This window comes from Poromitra crassiceps (genome assembly GCF_964638095.1).
Source record: "Poromitra crassiceps genome assembly, chromosome: 11".
Lineage (NCBI taxonomy): Eukaryota > Metazoa > Chordata > Actinopteri > Beryciformes > Melamphaidae > Poromitra > Poromitra crassiceps.
The window spans coordinates 26,162,987-26,179,463 of NC_139643.1; the positions used below are offsets into that span (position 1 = coordinate 26,162,987).

Sequence of the window (16,477 nt, forward strand, 5' to 3'; positions counted from 1 at the left end):
GGAGAATTACTCAAAAAGACAACAGTAATCATTGTAAATGTTAATACAATGTTGAATAGGTCACGTCCACAAGCACAATGACAGCTAATGCAGGACGTTTAGTTTGGTCAACTTGTTGGGTCGGCCTAAAGACAGGTGTCAAACCCTGCATTTTATATTTTATATATCAAAAGCCGTTTAAGATTAATTTATCGTTAACATGACCAATTAATCGATTAAAGAAATTGATAAAAACTTGCATCCCTACTCTCTACACAGGCTTGATTAAGGGTAACTGTCGGGAAGAAGATTGTCAAAAGAAATTAGTTTGTTCAGAGGCTGCAGGTTTATTTCTGGTACCAACAGTGCTTATACTGCTTTAGTGTCCCTGATCAGAGCAAATGTTTTTTCGTCAATATTTTAATTTGAACAAACTAGAGCAAAACAAACTCAAGACACAAACCTACACAGAAAAACGGCAACCTACACAGAAAAAGAGCAAATGACTTTCATGCTGAACAAGCTTGAGAACTGCAACAAGGCTTGATGAGAACCAGCTCAAGTTCAGCCCAACATAATGATGCATCATTATATGCACTGTATAAATTAAATTAGTGGTTTGAGTCATACCAGAAATTGCCTTAACAAGCAGCCGAGTCACTACTGTCCAGTAAATAATATTTGACTGCCCCAAATTATGTTTAAACACCAGCCACTGAAGCAGTTACCATACAGACATGCTGCCTATCCAAGACTTCCGGCACAATTCTTTTGTCAACCTCAATGTTTTCAAAGACCACCACACAAGTTGCACAGATCAAGTGTTTATTTCATTTTTAAAACTAAATAATGCATCACTATAAAAAAAGGCATCAAACATATCCAGCAACTTGGGAGATCACATGATGGGGAAACAAGGGTAGAGAGCGATGCCACACTGGTTTCGGCGATTCCGAGCCATCTTGATGTAGCCTCCATCTCCGTATTTTTTGCCCCAACTGCAGAAAAAGTCAAAAGCATAGTTTAAAAAACAGAAATGACAATCCTCAAATACGGAATATCAATGACACGCAAAATGCCACATACAAATAAAGCAATTTGGGTGCTCAAGAATACAAATTTAACGTCCCATTTTCTGCCATTTTCACACTAAACCACAAACCTCCCAGACCAACCTGTTCTTGATCAGCCAGTAGTCGCATCCATCTTCGGTACCAAACCCAACAGCCAGCACTCCATGGTTGATATGGTGGGTACATGTGTGGTCTGTGTACACACCTGTTGAAGACAGGTGAGTTCTCCTTTCAGCCCATAGACCCAGTAGCAAAGCTGGGCTCCAAGTCTTAAGCCACATGCATACATAGATTCACTCTGAAAACATCACCTCAAGTCCAGGTTTGTTCCACTTACTTTTCAAGCTGAAACAAATAAAAACTACCAAAACTGCTTTGCGTTTGTGCTGCCTTCATGTTCATACGGCTTTATCTTTTGTGTTGCCTTCATGCTCAAACTGCTTTGCGTTTTGCGCTGCCTTCATGTTGTTTGTGTTGCCTTCATGTTCAAACTGCTTTATCTTTTGTGTTGCCTTCATGTTCAAACTGCTTTATCTTTTGTGTTGCCTTCATGTTCAAACTGCTTTATCTTTTGTGTTGCCTTCATGTTCAAACTGCTTTATCTTTTGTGTTGCCTTCATGTTCAAACTGCTTTATCTTTTGTGTTGCCTTCATGTTCAAACTGCTTTATCTTTTGTGTTGCCTTCATGTTCAAACTGCTTTATCTTTTGTGTTGCCTTCATGTTCAAACTGCTTTATCTTTTGTGTTGCCTTCATGTTCAAACTGCTTTATCTTTTGTGTTGCCTTCATGTTGTTTGTGTTGCCTTCATGTTCAAACTGCTTTGTGTTGCCTTCATGTTCAAACTGCTTTGTGTTTCCTTCATGTTCAAACTGCTTTGTGTTGCCTTCATGTTCAAACTGCTTTGCGTTTGTGTTGCCTTCATGTTCAAGCTTTGTGTTTCCTTCATGTTCAAACTGCTTTGTGTTGCCTTCATGTTCAAACTGCTTGTGTTTGCCACTCACCATGGCGGTAGAAGACAAACTTGGGACGGGAAGCATCAATGGCAACCGAGATGGGTCCGATAATAGCCAGGCCCGCCTTCAGCGCATCTTCATCTCCCTCCGGTAAGAAGGCATAGGCAGAGCAGTTGGCAGCCCGGTACCGAGCGTTATACCTGCACTGACCAACCTAAAAAGACATACTGAGCGTTATACCTGCACTGACCAACCTAAAAAGACAGATACTGAGCGTTATACCTGCACTGACCAACCTAAAAAGACAGATACTGAGCGTTATACCTGCACTGACCAACCTAAAAAGACATACTGAGCGTTATACCTGCACTGACCAACCTAAAAGACAGATACTGAGCGTTATACCTGCACTGACCAACCTAAAAGACAGATACTGAGCGTTATACCTGCACTGACCAACCTAAAAAGACATACTGAGCGCTATACCTGCACTGACCAACCTAAAAGACAGATACTGAGCGTTATACCTGCACTGACCAACCTGAAAAGACATACTGAGCGTTATACCTGCACTGACCAACCTAAAAAGACATACTGAGCGTTATACCTGCACTGACCAACCTACAAAGACATACTGAGCGCTATACCTGCACTGACCAACCTAAAAGACAGATACTGAGCATTATACCTGCACTGACCAACCTAAAAAGACATACTGAGCGTTATACCTGCACTGACCAACCTAAAAGACAGATACTGAGCATTATACCTGCACTGACCAACCTAAAAAGACATACTGAGCGTTATACCTGCACTGACCAACCTAAAAGACAGATACTGAGCGTTATACCTGCACTGACCAACCTAAAAGACAGATACTGAGCGTTATACCTGCACTGACCAACCTAAAAAGACATACTGAGCGTTATACCTGCACTGACCAACCTAAAAAGACATACTGAGCGTTATACCTGCACTGACCAACCTAAAAAGACAGGAAATAATGAGCGACCATGCGTTTGCAGGAAGAATATATTTCTACAAAAGGTTCAACCACCCAATGCACCTGAACCTTTCTGAAGGTGCTTTTATGATATTTTAAAGCAGCCATCCTACAGACAACTTCGTTTTAGTGATGTGGTCTGCTTAGTGACCATGCCTGGCCTACACTACCTGGCAGTGTCAGGTTAGGCCTACACTGCATCCAAGTCAGAAACTTACCTTGCCCATGTAGGGGTAGGCTGCCTCAGAATCAATGCCTTGGTTTTTCACAACATATTGGAAGGCATTTGACATAAAGCCACCGTGACAGCCACGGTTGCCGTATTTCCTGGAGCAGTCCATCAGATTTTGGGGACTAAGAGACGTTAAGTTGCCTGTAGTCTTCTTCAGCTGCCCTTCCAAAGCCCCAACTGCACTGAAGGCCCAGCAAGAGCCACAAGAACCCTACAAATAAATAGGGCAACCAATTCAGGCACAAGGAAAAACATGGGAGTTTTGATCTTCAAATTACAGCCACAGACAAAATAATTCATCCTCCAGATGTTCAACCTTAGATTTTGGGTTAATGTGCGCTGCCTTTTGTGCTCAGCGCTCACCTGCATTTTGACGTCTGTGACCAGGCCTTTCTCTCTCCAGTCCAGAGACGGCGGCACAACGCTCTGCTCCGCCCCGAGAGAGGGGGTAGGACCCCTCTCCAGGTCAGATGGTACATGGGTGCCTGTGAGTGTAACACTGATCTCTTCAGTAGTCTGCAATTGAGAAAACATAAGAAAATGGCTCAATTCTCTGCTAGTTTCTTTCAGTCACTAGCTAACCAACCGTTGAGGTCATTGCATCACTGGAAAAAGCCATGAGGCCACCATTGCAACAACATGGTGAAATCAATATTGACGTCTGCTGGTGGTGTACACACAAGGAGGAGAGATGACGTAGGCCCATATACTCACCAAGTCTCCCAAGTGGTTCATTGCCAGTTCATAGGTGTGCATGCCCATGGACGTTTCCAGGTTGTGGACATTGATCATTTCCAAGTTCTCTTCCCATATCCGTCTGCGGCCGAACTCCTCGATCTGGATGGACAACATGAACTTCATTGTGATGCATTCAATGGTTGATCTTTATGACCTTAAATGTGTCACAAGACGCAAACACTAATCACACTAAATGTAGGCTACAGAGCAGCAGAGGTGAATGAGTTTATAGTTGTAGCTCTCCTGCAGAACTTGTTAAGCGGCAGACAGAGGGTCAAGAATGAGAATCATTGCCTGGACTTGTTGATCAGTTTAGCATGACATGCCAATGAATCCCCAGCAACAAGCACCACTTCAAATGAAAAAGAATATGTTGTACACCACATCAGGACTTTACTAGAATGACACAGGGGGACTGGGCTTTCTGGAAGACACATGGCATTGCCACAAAATGCAGGTAGCTGATAAGGTTTGAAATGACATAAGGTCAGCAGAGTCCAGGCTGCTGAAATGAGAATAAAAGCAGGCAATATACTCTGTAAGATTTTTTTTTTTTTTTACAGTTCATATCCTGATTTCAGTTGCCTGGATTCACATAGCCTAGGTAAACCCAGCCCCCACGTGACCTGCTCTCAGAGTTCTCAGTCACTAGCACTCACTGTAGTGACTGAGAACAGGTCTGAGAGCAGGTCACGTGGAGGCTGGGTTTACCCAGGCTAGGATTAACAGTGGCTATACAACTTCCATTCATTTAGACATCTGACTTTGCTTATGGTGTTTAACCGTGCAAATAAATAATACATTTTAGAATGAGACATGGTTGACAAGGTGAAGGAAATGAGTGCTACCTGCTGAGAATACACTTTATTGTGCATCTTCTTCCAGAGCTCCCAGTGCCGATCCAGTCCTGGGTTGAGCAGGGCCACTGCAATCCCACACAGGAGGGTGAAAAGCAGGCTCCCCAACATCTTTCCAGAGCTGAAAAAGATAGGTCTCATAATTGTCTCAAACGATAAGACTATAGTTCAGCCTTGGTTTCAACATCGTTCTGCAGCAGCACCCTATGCAGAATATAGGCCATCTTTGATGTCTTAACATAGTTGGAAATCTAAAATAGGTGCATCAACATGCATGCAGTTAAAAACGCAGGTAAACAAGCATTTCCAGTGTCCAGAAAACAAAGCCTATGCAAACACATTTAACACATTTTCAGATGGGTCTAAATTTGAGAGACATTTCAGAATAATGTATGTTTTAATAGGCCGAGATGGTGGGGGAATCTAGACTGGCCCCCACTTTTCTTCTTTTAAGCTGCAACTCTTGTCATAAAGGGAGGTGGACAATTAATTGATTGCAAGACTAGAGAGACCAATGATGTCAATGCTGCAGCACCAATCTAATTTATTTTCTGACTTGTCAAAAGCCTAACATAAGAGAGCCGTATTAAGTTGAGTCCTCTCTTTGGAAGCATGAAGACGCCGACACATACCTGAACAGCAGACCACAACGACCAAAAGTGGCGCCTCTCTCGGGTTTTATTAACGAAGCTCATTACGCACCTGGAACAATTAAAGGCGGCCAATTTGGGGGGCTCCCAAGACCCGCCCTGCCCTACTCTGCCTCTCACCATCATAGATATTATATTATTATAGATGGGTCACCGCAGGCTCCGCCAATTCTAACAAATGGTAGCAGGCAAGTCTCCTAAATGGGCGGGTCCGTGGAAAACCATGTGCAAAACCCACGTGACAAAATAACAGGAAGTGAGTTGAAGTTGGGCCGTCTTGCTTGCTTGAATCCCATCGTCTTTGCTCTCACTCAACAGTTTGGAACCTAGCTGAAAGCGCGAGCTGAAGATTGAAAAATGGCGTCGGAAAGTGAGAGTGAGAGCGAGAGCGAAATTGAAAATGATCAGGATAAAAGGGGAATTGAGAATAAACGTAAAAGTTTGTCGAGTGTTTCAAGTGGCACAAGTCAGTCAGTGAAGAAAGTGAGGAAAGGGTTAGGTTCGGATAGTGAGTGTAGTCGAGCAGTGAGGAAGAAGCAGGAGTTTGTAGTGGGGATGAGGGTGGTTTCATCGAAAGAGGATGGTATATTTAGTGATCAACATAAAGTAGGGGAGTATGTGGAGAGGGTACTTGGGCAGGTAAGGTCAGTTAGAGTAGCAAGAAGTGGATTAGTTATAATTGAGTGTGTTTCAAAAGAGCAGAGAGACAAAGCTGTAAAGGAAATAAAGTGGTGTAGAAATAGGGCTACTGGAGGTGAACGTGCTAGTGCAGCTATTGTAACATGTTTTGTACTTGGATCTGAGGTAAGGAAGAAGGGTGTGGTGAGTGGTGTGCCTCTGTCGGTAGAGGCTGAGTTGTTTGAAAGTGTGGAGGGTGTGCTGGAGGCAAAGAGATTGACACGAAATCATGGGGGGGAAAGGGAGGAGAGTTTGTCTGTGTGTTTGACCTTTGATGGAGAGTTGCCTGAGAGAGTGTATGTGGATTATTGTTGTTATAGGGTAAGGCCGTTTGAAAGAGCACCGATGAGATGTTATTGCTGTCAAGAGTATGGTCATGTTGCTGCTGTGTGTAGAGGGGTCCGGAGATGTGGGAGATGTGGGGGAAAGGAGTGTGAGAGAGACACGTGTTTAGAGGAAGACAAGGCAAAGTGCCTACACTGTGATGGTGATCATCATGCGGGTTCAAAGCAATGCCCAAGGAGAGTAAATGAGGTGAAAGTGAATCAGATTAGGGTAAAAGAGAAGGGTATGTCATATGCTGAAGCTGTTAAAAGAGTGGAGAATGAGAGTGATAAAATGGAAGAAATTGAAAAGGAACCAGAGAAGAAACAGAAGGGAGTTGAACAAATCATTTGTGTGGACAAAAAAGGATTTTTGACATTTATGGCCATGGTGATTAATTGTACAGAGCAGATCAAGGGAAAAAAGGAAAAGATTAAGATGATGATGGATGCAGCTAGAAGGTTCTTGAATGTTGTGGACATTTCTGGAGAGGAGATTGAGAAGGCGCTGAGGGATGAGTTCCCGACGACTGAGCAGTAGAATGGATATATATAGAGTGAATGGGAGCATTATGGGTGGATACATGATGAACACTGTAAATATAAAGAAGACATCAAATTTCATTTGAACTGTGGAGGGCAGTAATACGCCTAGTAGCGTCTACACTGCCGGAAATAAAAAAGAAGAAGAAGAAGAAGAAGAAAGCGCGAGCTGTTGTCTGCTGTCAGTCACTGCAACAGGAAGTAACAACAGCAGCACAGCACAGAAGCACCATGACAGAGAGAGAGGACACCATGACCAGGAAAGAGAATTCAAAGTGGAATAAGAAATTGTGACAGAATTGACAGTAAACAACAAGCCTTTCATCGTTTCCCCCAAAGACCGAACCTGGCAGGTAAGTGGGAGCTATGCTAGCTAGCTATGCACCTGCCAGGCATGTCTCCAGGATATTTTAAGGTGTGTGTGTGTGGGGGGGGGGGGGGGGCTTAATATAATTGAGTGACACCGTGTTCAAGGTTAACTGAAAAGAGTTACTGCGAAGAGGAAGACCCGGGAGCATAAAAGCAAAACTTTTACAGCAAAAGTTTTGGCCACCTCTGGTTTGGAAGAGAGTATTTCCCCATTCATTTTTCTCAATCACAATAAATCCTTATCTAAAGTCTAGTTTTTAAGCCTGGAACCAAGCCAAACAGCCAGCTAGAGAATTGTGACCATAATACATTTGATAAAAAAGGAAAAACATTTAAAAACAAAAAAAGTGCAGTGTGTACAAGAGTGTGTACATTATTATTTTAAGAGTAAAGGAAACTGTGAATCCCATAATCCATTCCGGCATTCCCAGCCAATCAGAGAGATTAGTGGATGATTGAGCGACTGAGCGTTTCAGCCAATGGGAGAAACTCCCATTGGCAGTGGGCGGGACCAGCAGTCTGAGCGGCCGCCATTTATGCCGCGTTCGATTATAAGTGGGATGTGGCAAGTTGCCAGTTGCTACTAGCAAAAATAAAATAAAACGCCAATATAACTCGGAGTTCCTACCCGCAAACTTGGGTATGATTTCTCAACCCCCAGTAGCTCCCACCACGTCATTTGACGTAATTTCAAGATGGCCACGCATGTTGTTTATGGTGAGAAACATCAAACTTTTATCAGATTGAATGAAACGCATCATTTTGCGTCATGTTACTTGCTACTTCCCAGTGCAATCTCGAACGCAAATAGGTTGGATGTGACGCGTTGGCCACTTGCCACTTGCCAGCTCCTACCATAAACGAATGCAGCAAGAGTACCGCAGGGATGACGTATTTTTGTAGGCTTAACCAGAAATCGCCACCATGTTTCCTTCCCCTCTGAGTGAAGCGCTTTGAGTGTCTAGTAACTCCAATCAATTAGCCTATTATTCATTATTATTATGTTGGTTGGTAACAGATTTCAGAACGGGTGCTGGCGTTGAAAGCAGCGTGACTCATAATAGCTTCGACAATACTTTCAGTCATTCAGTGGCTGTTTTAGCCCTTCACTTTGCAAGCTGTAGCAAGTCTGTAGTAGCCTATCCAGAGAGAGAAATGAGTGTAGGCCACCAATCACAGACGACCATACAGCTAGCCTTGACGCAGAGACGAAGTTTAAGCTCAAAATTGTAAACAGTGCAGTACACCCTCCCAACCACTGAGCTCCCAACTGATACATCCGACGCTGTTGAGCAGTTTAAACCCAAAATGACACAGCCGAAGAAGGCTGTTTTTGACATCATCATCAGTGATGTCACAATGCCTCTCTATGACATCATCAGTGGGACAAAAATTGAAACAGAACAATGCCCACTTGCTCCCTGCCATTGTTTCTCAACTTGCTCGCCCGTGGTAAGTCTACCTTGGGTGGTTACAACATTATGGCTAATAATCAAAATCTCATTGCAGAATATGAACGGGATACTCTTCCGGAACCGTGACGTCAAGGAGCCGTCATGTGACTGAGGCTACAGAGTGGAAGTATCCAAGCCAGCAAGGGTAAGTTATTTAAAAAAACGTATATTCTGCCATGCCAATTGATTTTATTCTGGCTGCAAGCAAGTCTGTGTTTTGTAGTCTGACATCGCCAAACCAACTCGCAAAGTGGTTGTGGATCTGACTGCCCGACCATCTGGTGCCGTTCAGGTCCCGTTCAACGGGAGGGGACCCAGACGCATCTCCCAGGCTGTGATGTGTGTGTTGCTGTGTGATGGTGGCTGTGTGTGCCTGCTGTGTGTGGCGTGCCTGACCAAGTTGGTGCCCTAGGCAAGATTTTTGCTGGTGCCCCCCCTCCCCCCTCCCCCAAAGAAAATATAATAAAAATTATATCACAGCTAATTCCACCACTGCAGTGCAGGTTCAGAATCGCCCTCCCCCAGTGGTGCTGGAAGTACTTTTAGGTAGGGGGTGCTGTAAGGAAGGGACTCTTGGTGCTGCCCGCGAGGGCAGCGGCGAAGAAAATTAGACGTTTTTTGGACTTTCATCCATATTTAGAAGAATATTTAATTTTAAATTAACATTAGAATTATACTGTTGTGATGTCATTATTCAGTATCTTCTCCTTTTCTCACTCACTTTCATGTAAGCACCTGTTCTCCCTTTAGTCATTTTACACTACAACAGACAGAAACACAGGCATAAACACTGAACTTATTATTATTATTATGGAAAACCAGATTATGATGAAAATCAAACACTTTTGAAGAGAGAGCGTATGAAGTAAGATTAGAGCTGGGAAGCACAAACTGTTTTTTAATGCATCTTGTTGGTGGCATAAACACAAGACAGCCAAATCCAACAATTTCGAAAATCCCATTTCTTGCCACCAGGGGGTGCTGCAGCACCCTCAGCACCCACCTTCCAGCTCCCTTCCCCCACTCTGGGAAAAAGCTCCGAGCAGGTAGAAGGGGGCGTGGCCGCGCAGGGGGTGGGGTGGTATGGATTAGGGACCATGGTGAAAGTGCTGCAGCAGGCAGCCAGAAAGCCAGAATTAGAAAAATGATTTCACTATTATTTAAAGACTTAAGACGTTGTTCTGCTTATTTTTTGTCTACTATTGTAAAATAATAGTAGGCCTATTATCATGAAAAAGTTTTTTTTTTTTTTTTTACCCTCTCTGGCGCCCCTAACGGCTCAAGCGCCCCTAGCATTTGCCTAGTTCGCCTAATGGACGGCACGCCACTGTGTGTGTGTGTGCTGTGATGTGTGTTGCTGTGATGGTGTGTGTGTGTGTGTGTGTGTGTGTGTGTGTGTGTGTGTGTGTGCTGTCATGATAGGCTTGGCTTGACGTTACATGATGCAATGTCATTGGTTGTGTGTGGTTGGAGGGTCTGTGCTGTCATGTGTTTTGCTCTCCAGCCCCCCCGGTCCATTCTGTTCTCATATTGTGTGCACGCACAATGATGCATTATTTGTCAGGAAGATTTGTATTTAGCAGAGATTATGATTATTATTATTATTATTATTATTATTATTATTATTGTTATTATTATTATTATTATTACCTTTATTATTATTATTATTATTATTATTATTATTATTATTTTGTGTGAGATAGCAGTCACTCACTCTCAGTCTCTGCGCTGTTTGATCATTGCATTGCTGAGGTGATGGACTAGGTTTATTATCGGGGGGGGGGGGGGGGGTTGTCTCAGAGGGTCAAGGGTTCAGAGCCACGGTTTGCTAGCTACTCAGTTCATATTTGAATAACTAGTTCTGATACCATTGGCACATGCAATCTCTGTCTCTCTGTCTGTCTGTCTATGTGTGTGTGTGTGTGTGTTAGGGATGTAACGATAACCGGTTTTAATGATAATCGTGATAAAATTCCTTACGATAACCGTACCTTTTAAAATTTTCATTATCATTAAAACCGTGGTACCGTGATTACCGTGTTACCATGATTACAGTGCTTTGAAAAACATGGTAAATACTGTCCATCATCAACCAAACTTGGCAACCGTTTCCCAGATGCAAACGCACAGCCTTGGAGAAATGGTTTCAGTGAGTGTATCAATCCTTTTTGGGTCTGAGTTTTCAATATAAAACTTGGTGAAATGATTTCTGTGAGTGTATTAGTACTTTTTGAACATTTTCAGCACATTTTAACAAACGGTGATAATTTTGGTCACTATAATCGTGATATGAAAATTTCATATCATTCCATCTCTAGTGTGTGTGTGTGTGTGTGTGGGGGGGGGGGTCACCTGCTGGCTGCTGTGGGTAGTGCTATGTCTGTGTGTGTGGGTGTCACCTGCTGGCTGCTGTCATTAGTGCCCGTTGGAGCATGCAATCACTGTCTGTGTATATGTGTGTCACCTGCTCACTGTTGTGGGTAGTGCTATGACTAATTGTCCATTTTTGGCCATTTAATCGGCCATAATAACCTAATTCAAAAATCCTGTCACCGTCTGCTCGGGACCACCTCCATGCCAAATATGAATACTGTCAGGCCGACAGTGTCTGAGGAAAATGTAACCGAGAAGATACATACATCAGAATCTGAATCAGAATTATTTTATTTGCCAAGGTATGTTTTCACATACAAGGAAATTGTCTTGGTGCTCAAGTAACGTGTAATAGATTAGAACAAATATACAATATAAACTAGGGGTGCACCGATCGATCGGCAAGCAATCTGTATCGGCCGATTTTGACCTCAAATATGCGATCGGCGATCGGCCATTTTTTTATATATATATATTTTTTTAAATAAAAAAAAGCCCTATCACTAATCAGGCTTTCCAACGATATAAAATACAATGCCAATTGGTATTATTAAAGGGGAGAGATAATCGACCTAAAATAACGTTTCCAAACTTTCTTTGAGGAGTTTATATATCGGTGATCGGTAATCGGTGATCGGTCGATGATCGGTTGGGCAGATATTTCCCATAGGCAATCGGCAATCGGTGATCGGTGATCGGTGGCAAAAACGTGATCGGTGCACCCCTAATATAAACAAATAAGATATAAAGATAAAGAATATAAAACATATTAGAACACGGCTCTCTCGAATACTCGATTCTGATTGGTCAATCAACAATATTCACCGGTCATTATTTCTCGACAACCGACCGCTGCTCTGCCACACCTGGATTAATCAGTTGGTAAGAGCATTTTGTCCGCAGACGCTACTAATTAGGCCAACCAGTTGCAGCTGTGGTGTCTTGTGTGCCAATTACGAATGAAACCGCTTTGTGTTGAAAACGCTATTAAAAAATCTATTTGAATAATTATTTTTGTCAGATTATTGAATGATTTAGTTGTAGGCCGTGTTCTAAGCGGGATAATGTATACTGAGCCGGTGATTACTGGAAATAATGACCTTCAGGTGAATATTAAGCCCTCCGCTGCGCGTCGGGCTAAATCATTCACCTGTCGGTCATTATTTCCACAGTAATCACCGGCTCAGTATACATTATCCCTTACGTATATACATACATACATACATACATACATACATACATACATACATACAATACATACATACATACATACATACATACATACATACTGTACATACATACATACAGGGGGTACGGTGGCGCAGTCGGTAGCGCTGTCGCCTCACAGCTAGAAGGTCCTGAGTTTGATTCTCGCCTGGGACGCTGTGGGCGCTGGAGCTGTGATACCCCCATATCTTCAGTGCCTACTGCCCAGGTGGGCTATCTCGTCGAAAGGGCCTTTCTGTGTGGAGTTTGCATTAGGGCTGCACAATATATCGTTTCAGCATCGTCATCGCAATGTGCACATGTGCAATAGTCACATCGCAGAAGGTGCAATGTCAAGTAAGGCAAATTAACTCACAACATACAGTAATGCACGCCCTCTCTGTGACGTTCTAAGCTCTTTTCCTACTAAGTAAAGTACCTTTACTCACTTAGCATCCTGCAACTGCAGCTAAAAACACACTCTCCTACTACGTCAACCATGCAGGTTACCCACTAGGCCACCTTCTTAAATGGGCAAGGCTTGAAAGACCTACAGTATGCAAGTCTTTTGGTGAAAATTCCTGTATTTTTTCATATCGCAATATATATCGCAGAATAAAAAAATATTGCAATGCCAGTTTTTTCCAATATCGTGCAGCCCTAGTTTGCATGTTCTCCCCGTACCCCCCAGGGGGTTCCTCCGTACATAACCCCCCACTAAAAACATGCAGAAGATCGTCATCCGACCAGTGACGACAACATCTGAAGTTGGTCCCCGGGCACTGGAAAGAAAAAGCGACCACTGCTCCTGGCCTGCTAACCTGACGCTGCCAGATGGACGGTATAGCTCCACATAGGTTTCACTAAACCAGTCGATCTGGGAATGAAGTCACCAGACCCGCTGACGGAGGCGGGCACTTTTTCCAAGCTACTTGGCAGGTGATTGGATGACCCATCTGTCTATGGGTAAGTTCTATCTTACTAGTAGAACTCAGACAGTAAGTATAAATGGAAAAAGCTCCAAATCTATTTTAATTTCCACTGGGTCACCGCAGGGCTGTGTTCTTTCTTCCTTTCTTTTTATTTTATATACAAACGACTGTCTTAGCAAATATAAAAATCACCATATTATAAAATTTGCTGACGACAGTGTTATCTTATCTCTTCTCAGTCAGTCAGACCAATCACATGGACCCATAATACAAGACTTTGTAGACTGGTGTGATCGCTCTCTTTTGGATCTAAATGTGTCCAAAACCAAAGAAATGGTAATCTCACCAAAACACATAGACATCGCTCCAACAACCATCCACGGAGCTGATGTGGAAATTGTCCAGAACTATAAATATCTGGGAACTGTGTTTGATGACAAACTGAGATTCAGTGACAATACAGATATTGTTGTAAAAAAGGCTCATCAGCGTCTGTACTGTCTTCGTAAACTAAACTCCTTTGGAGTCGACCAGAGAATTCTGGCCACGTTTTATTCTTCCTTTATTGAAAGTATTTTAACATTTTCATTTATCTGCTGGTTTTCATCCCTCTGTCAAAAAGACAAGAACAGACTGCAAGGTGTTGTCAACCTTAGCTCTAAAATTATAGGCAAAACACAAAGATCCCTAGTACAGTTTAATAGTGCACAAGTGCTCAAGAAAGCGCACAAGATAATCAATGACTCCACACATGTCCTTCATGTCTGTTTTGATTTAATGCCATCAGGAAAGCGCTTTAGACAGCCTGCCTGCAAAACAAACAGAAGGAAGTTTGGTTTTGTTCCAGAGGCCATTCGACTGGTGAACAGCCACAGTACAAGAAATGGTCAGTTTATCTAGACTAAGTCTGCACCTTGACCTTTTGATTTGAACCCTTGAACAAGTATAATATGCACTTGGATTGTATTGACTGAATTTAATTTGTATTGATCTGACATATTCCTTTGTGGTGTTGGATACATTGTAATCAGGGATCTTGCTTTATCAGTGCCATTTATTGTATTTATTGTCTTGTTTTTTGTATTGTTTTTGGATGTGTACAAAGTACAGCTTGTTTGCAGTATTCATGCCTTAAATTGCCCCTTGCGGGACTAATAAAGTTTTTTGAATTGAATTGAATTGAATATCACCGCTGGTGGGTGTTAACTTCAACCAATCAGATCGCCGAAGGTGCCTGTGGATGATCTCCGTGGTATTCATTGATTGAGTCCTCACGGTCGTAAAGTCACCTTCGAAGCATTTAGTTAGATTATAACAAACTAGTTGTGTGGCTTAGCCTTCCCAAATGTTGAGGGTCGTTTTTTAGAATTTAATACATAGAATTGGGAACGTTACATTCAATTTCATTCAGACTGCCTGTCACTTCCGCGGCGGCAGCCATGTTGACGAGTGAAAAGAACTACAAAGACCATGTACCCACTACTTGCCCAGACGAGCCTGAGCCCGCCTACGGCCGCTGATTCGTCGGGCCGGCATGGCTCGACCAATCATCTTAACTGCCCGTGCGGGTCCAGACCGTCACGGAGAACCAAATGAAATGTGAGTTCACGTGACGGGCGGTTTACCAGGCTACTGGCCTGCCCCCTGGAGGAAGAACAAGCCTGGATGGGTCAAATGCAGAGGACATATTTCACCGGCCACAGCATGAGTGTGTGTAGTGGCCGCATGCATGTGTTGTAGTGTTCGTGTGACAATAAAGACGGGCTTCCGTCTGAAATCGTGTTTTTTACATACTCGAGATTACATCTGCCTTGCCTCTTAGCCTTTGAAACTTTCCCCTCTTGTTTTAGAACTGCTTAGATTTTCTTTTTTTTCTTTTTTTTCTTAAAACAAAAACAAAAAAAACTGCTTAGATTTTGGTGGACAAAGGGTCAAATTTCAAGGTCACTGTGGTCTATTCCAGTGTTTCTCAACCACTGGGTCGTGACCCACTGGTGGGCCACGGAGAGCCATCTAGTGGGCCATGGAGGATCTCTCACATCAAGATACAGAATGATAGCCTATCATTTATTTGGGAAGGTGGTCCTCGGAAATGTTTTAACAATCAGAAGTGGGCCTTGGATTACAAAGGGTTGAGCTTCCCTGGTTATATTCCATCAAGGAAGGGGGCGGGGCTAGGTATGGGAAGGCTGTAAAGAGTGGAGATTCAAGGCGTTCGTAGGGTGTGTGGGTGGTGTGAGGGGGTGTGGTGAGGGAAAGGTACGGAGCTGCTCCTGTGCACTGACGTTGAAATGGAACAATCCATTAGCTGTCACTTCTTATCAGTGTAAGCTCTTTGCTACTACTGCTACTACTACTACTACCAGGGGCGGACTGGGATCATAATTCAGGCCGGGCATTAGATACCAAGCAGGCCAGGCTGATACGGGCCGACGCGCGTGCCGGCGTCGGAAGGGCGGCGGCGAAAAATTTGGGCCGTTTGAAGCTCAATTTGGGCCGTTTGAAGCCCAATTTGGGCCGTTGGAAGCCAGATTTGGGCCGTTTGAAGCCCAATTTGGGCCGTTTGAAGCCCAATTTGGGCCAAGTCCAATTTTACAATGAGATGCACCCACTTTAAACCTGAATAAAGTAATAAAACCACTAGTAAACCAGTAGGCGGCGCCTGGCCTGCTGTTCAGTGAGTGGCCTGGCCTGGCCTGCATTTTTTTTTTTTGCAGGCCAGGCCACCGGGCATTTGCCCGACGTGCCCGATTATGCAGTCCGCCCCTGACTACTACTACTACCACTACTACTAGGCTGCTACTACTCCTACTACTAGGCTACTACTGGTGCTGGTGCCACTTCCACTAATTCTAGTAGCATAATAATAATATGAATATAAATAATATTAATAATAATACATTATTATTATTATTATTATTATTATTATTATTATTATGATATTGTCTCATGTAGGTCCCCAGCTACACTACAACACACCATTCTTAATGAATGACCAGTATTCATAAACTGTGGATTAATAGGAACAGCAGGATATTTTCTTTTAATTGAAAGAAAAATAAACTAGAATGTACGCTAGAACTTATTCAATGACGACCAGGAGAAAAAAGCA

The 16,477-nt window shown here is 43.1% G+C and overlaps 1 protein-coding gene across 1 annotated transcript; it reads right to left on the reverse strand.

The window, feature by feature from the left end:
* Positions 1-877: 877 nt before the first annotated feature.
* LOC310784931 (cathepsin S-like) lies at positions 878-4,948 on the reverse strand (the record flags this gene model as incomplete). The annotated part of the gene is made up of 7 exons (XM_083645956.1): positions 878-977; positions 1,155-1,257; positions 2,056-2,221; positions 3,229-3,453; positions 3,606-3,758; positions 3,957-4,079; positions 4,829-4,948. The coding sequence occupies 7 exons, from the start codon at positions 4,946-4,948 to the stop codon at positions 878-880; spliced, it is 990 nt and encodes a 329-aa protein (XP_083502082.1).
* Between the last annotated feature and the right edge of the window lie 11,529 nt (positions 4,949-16,477).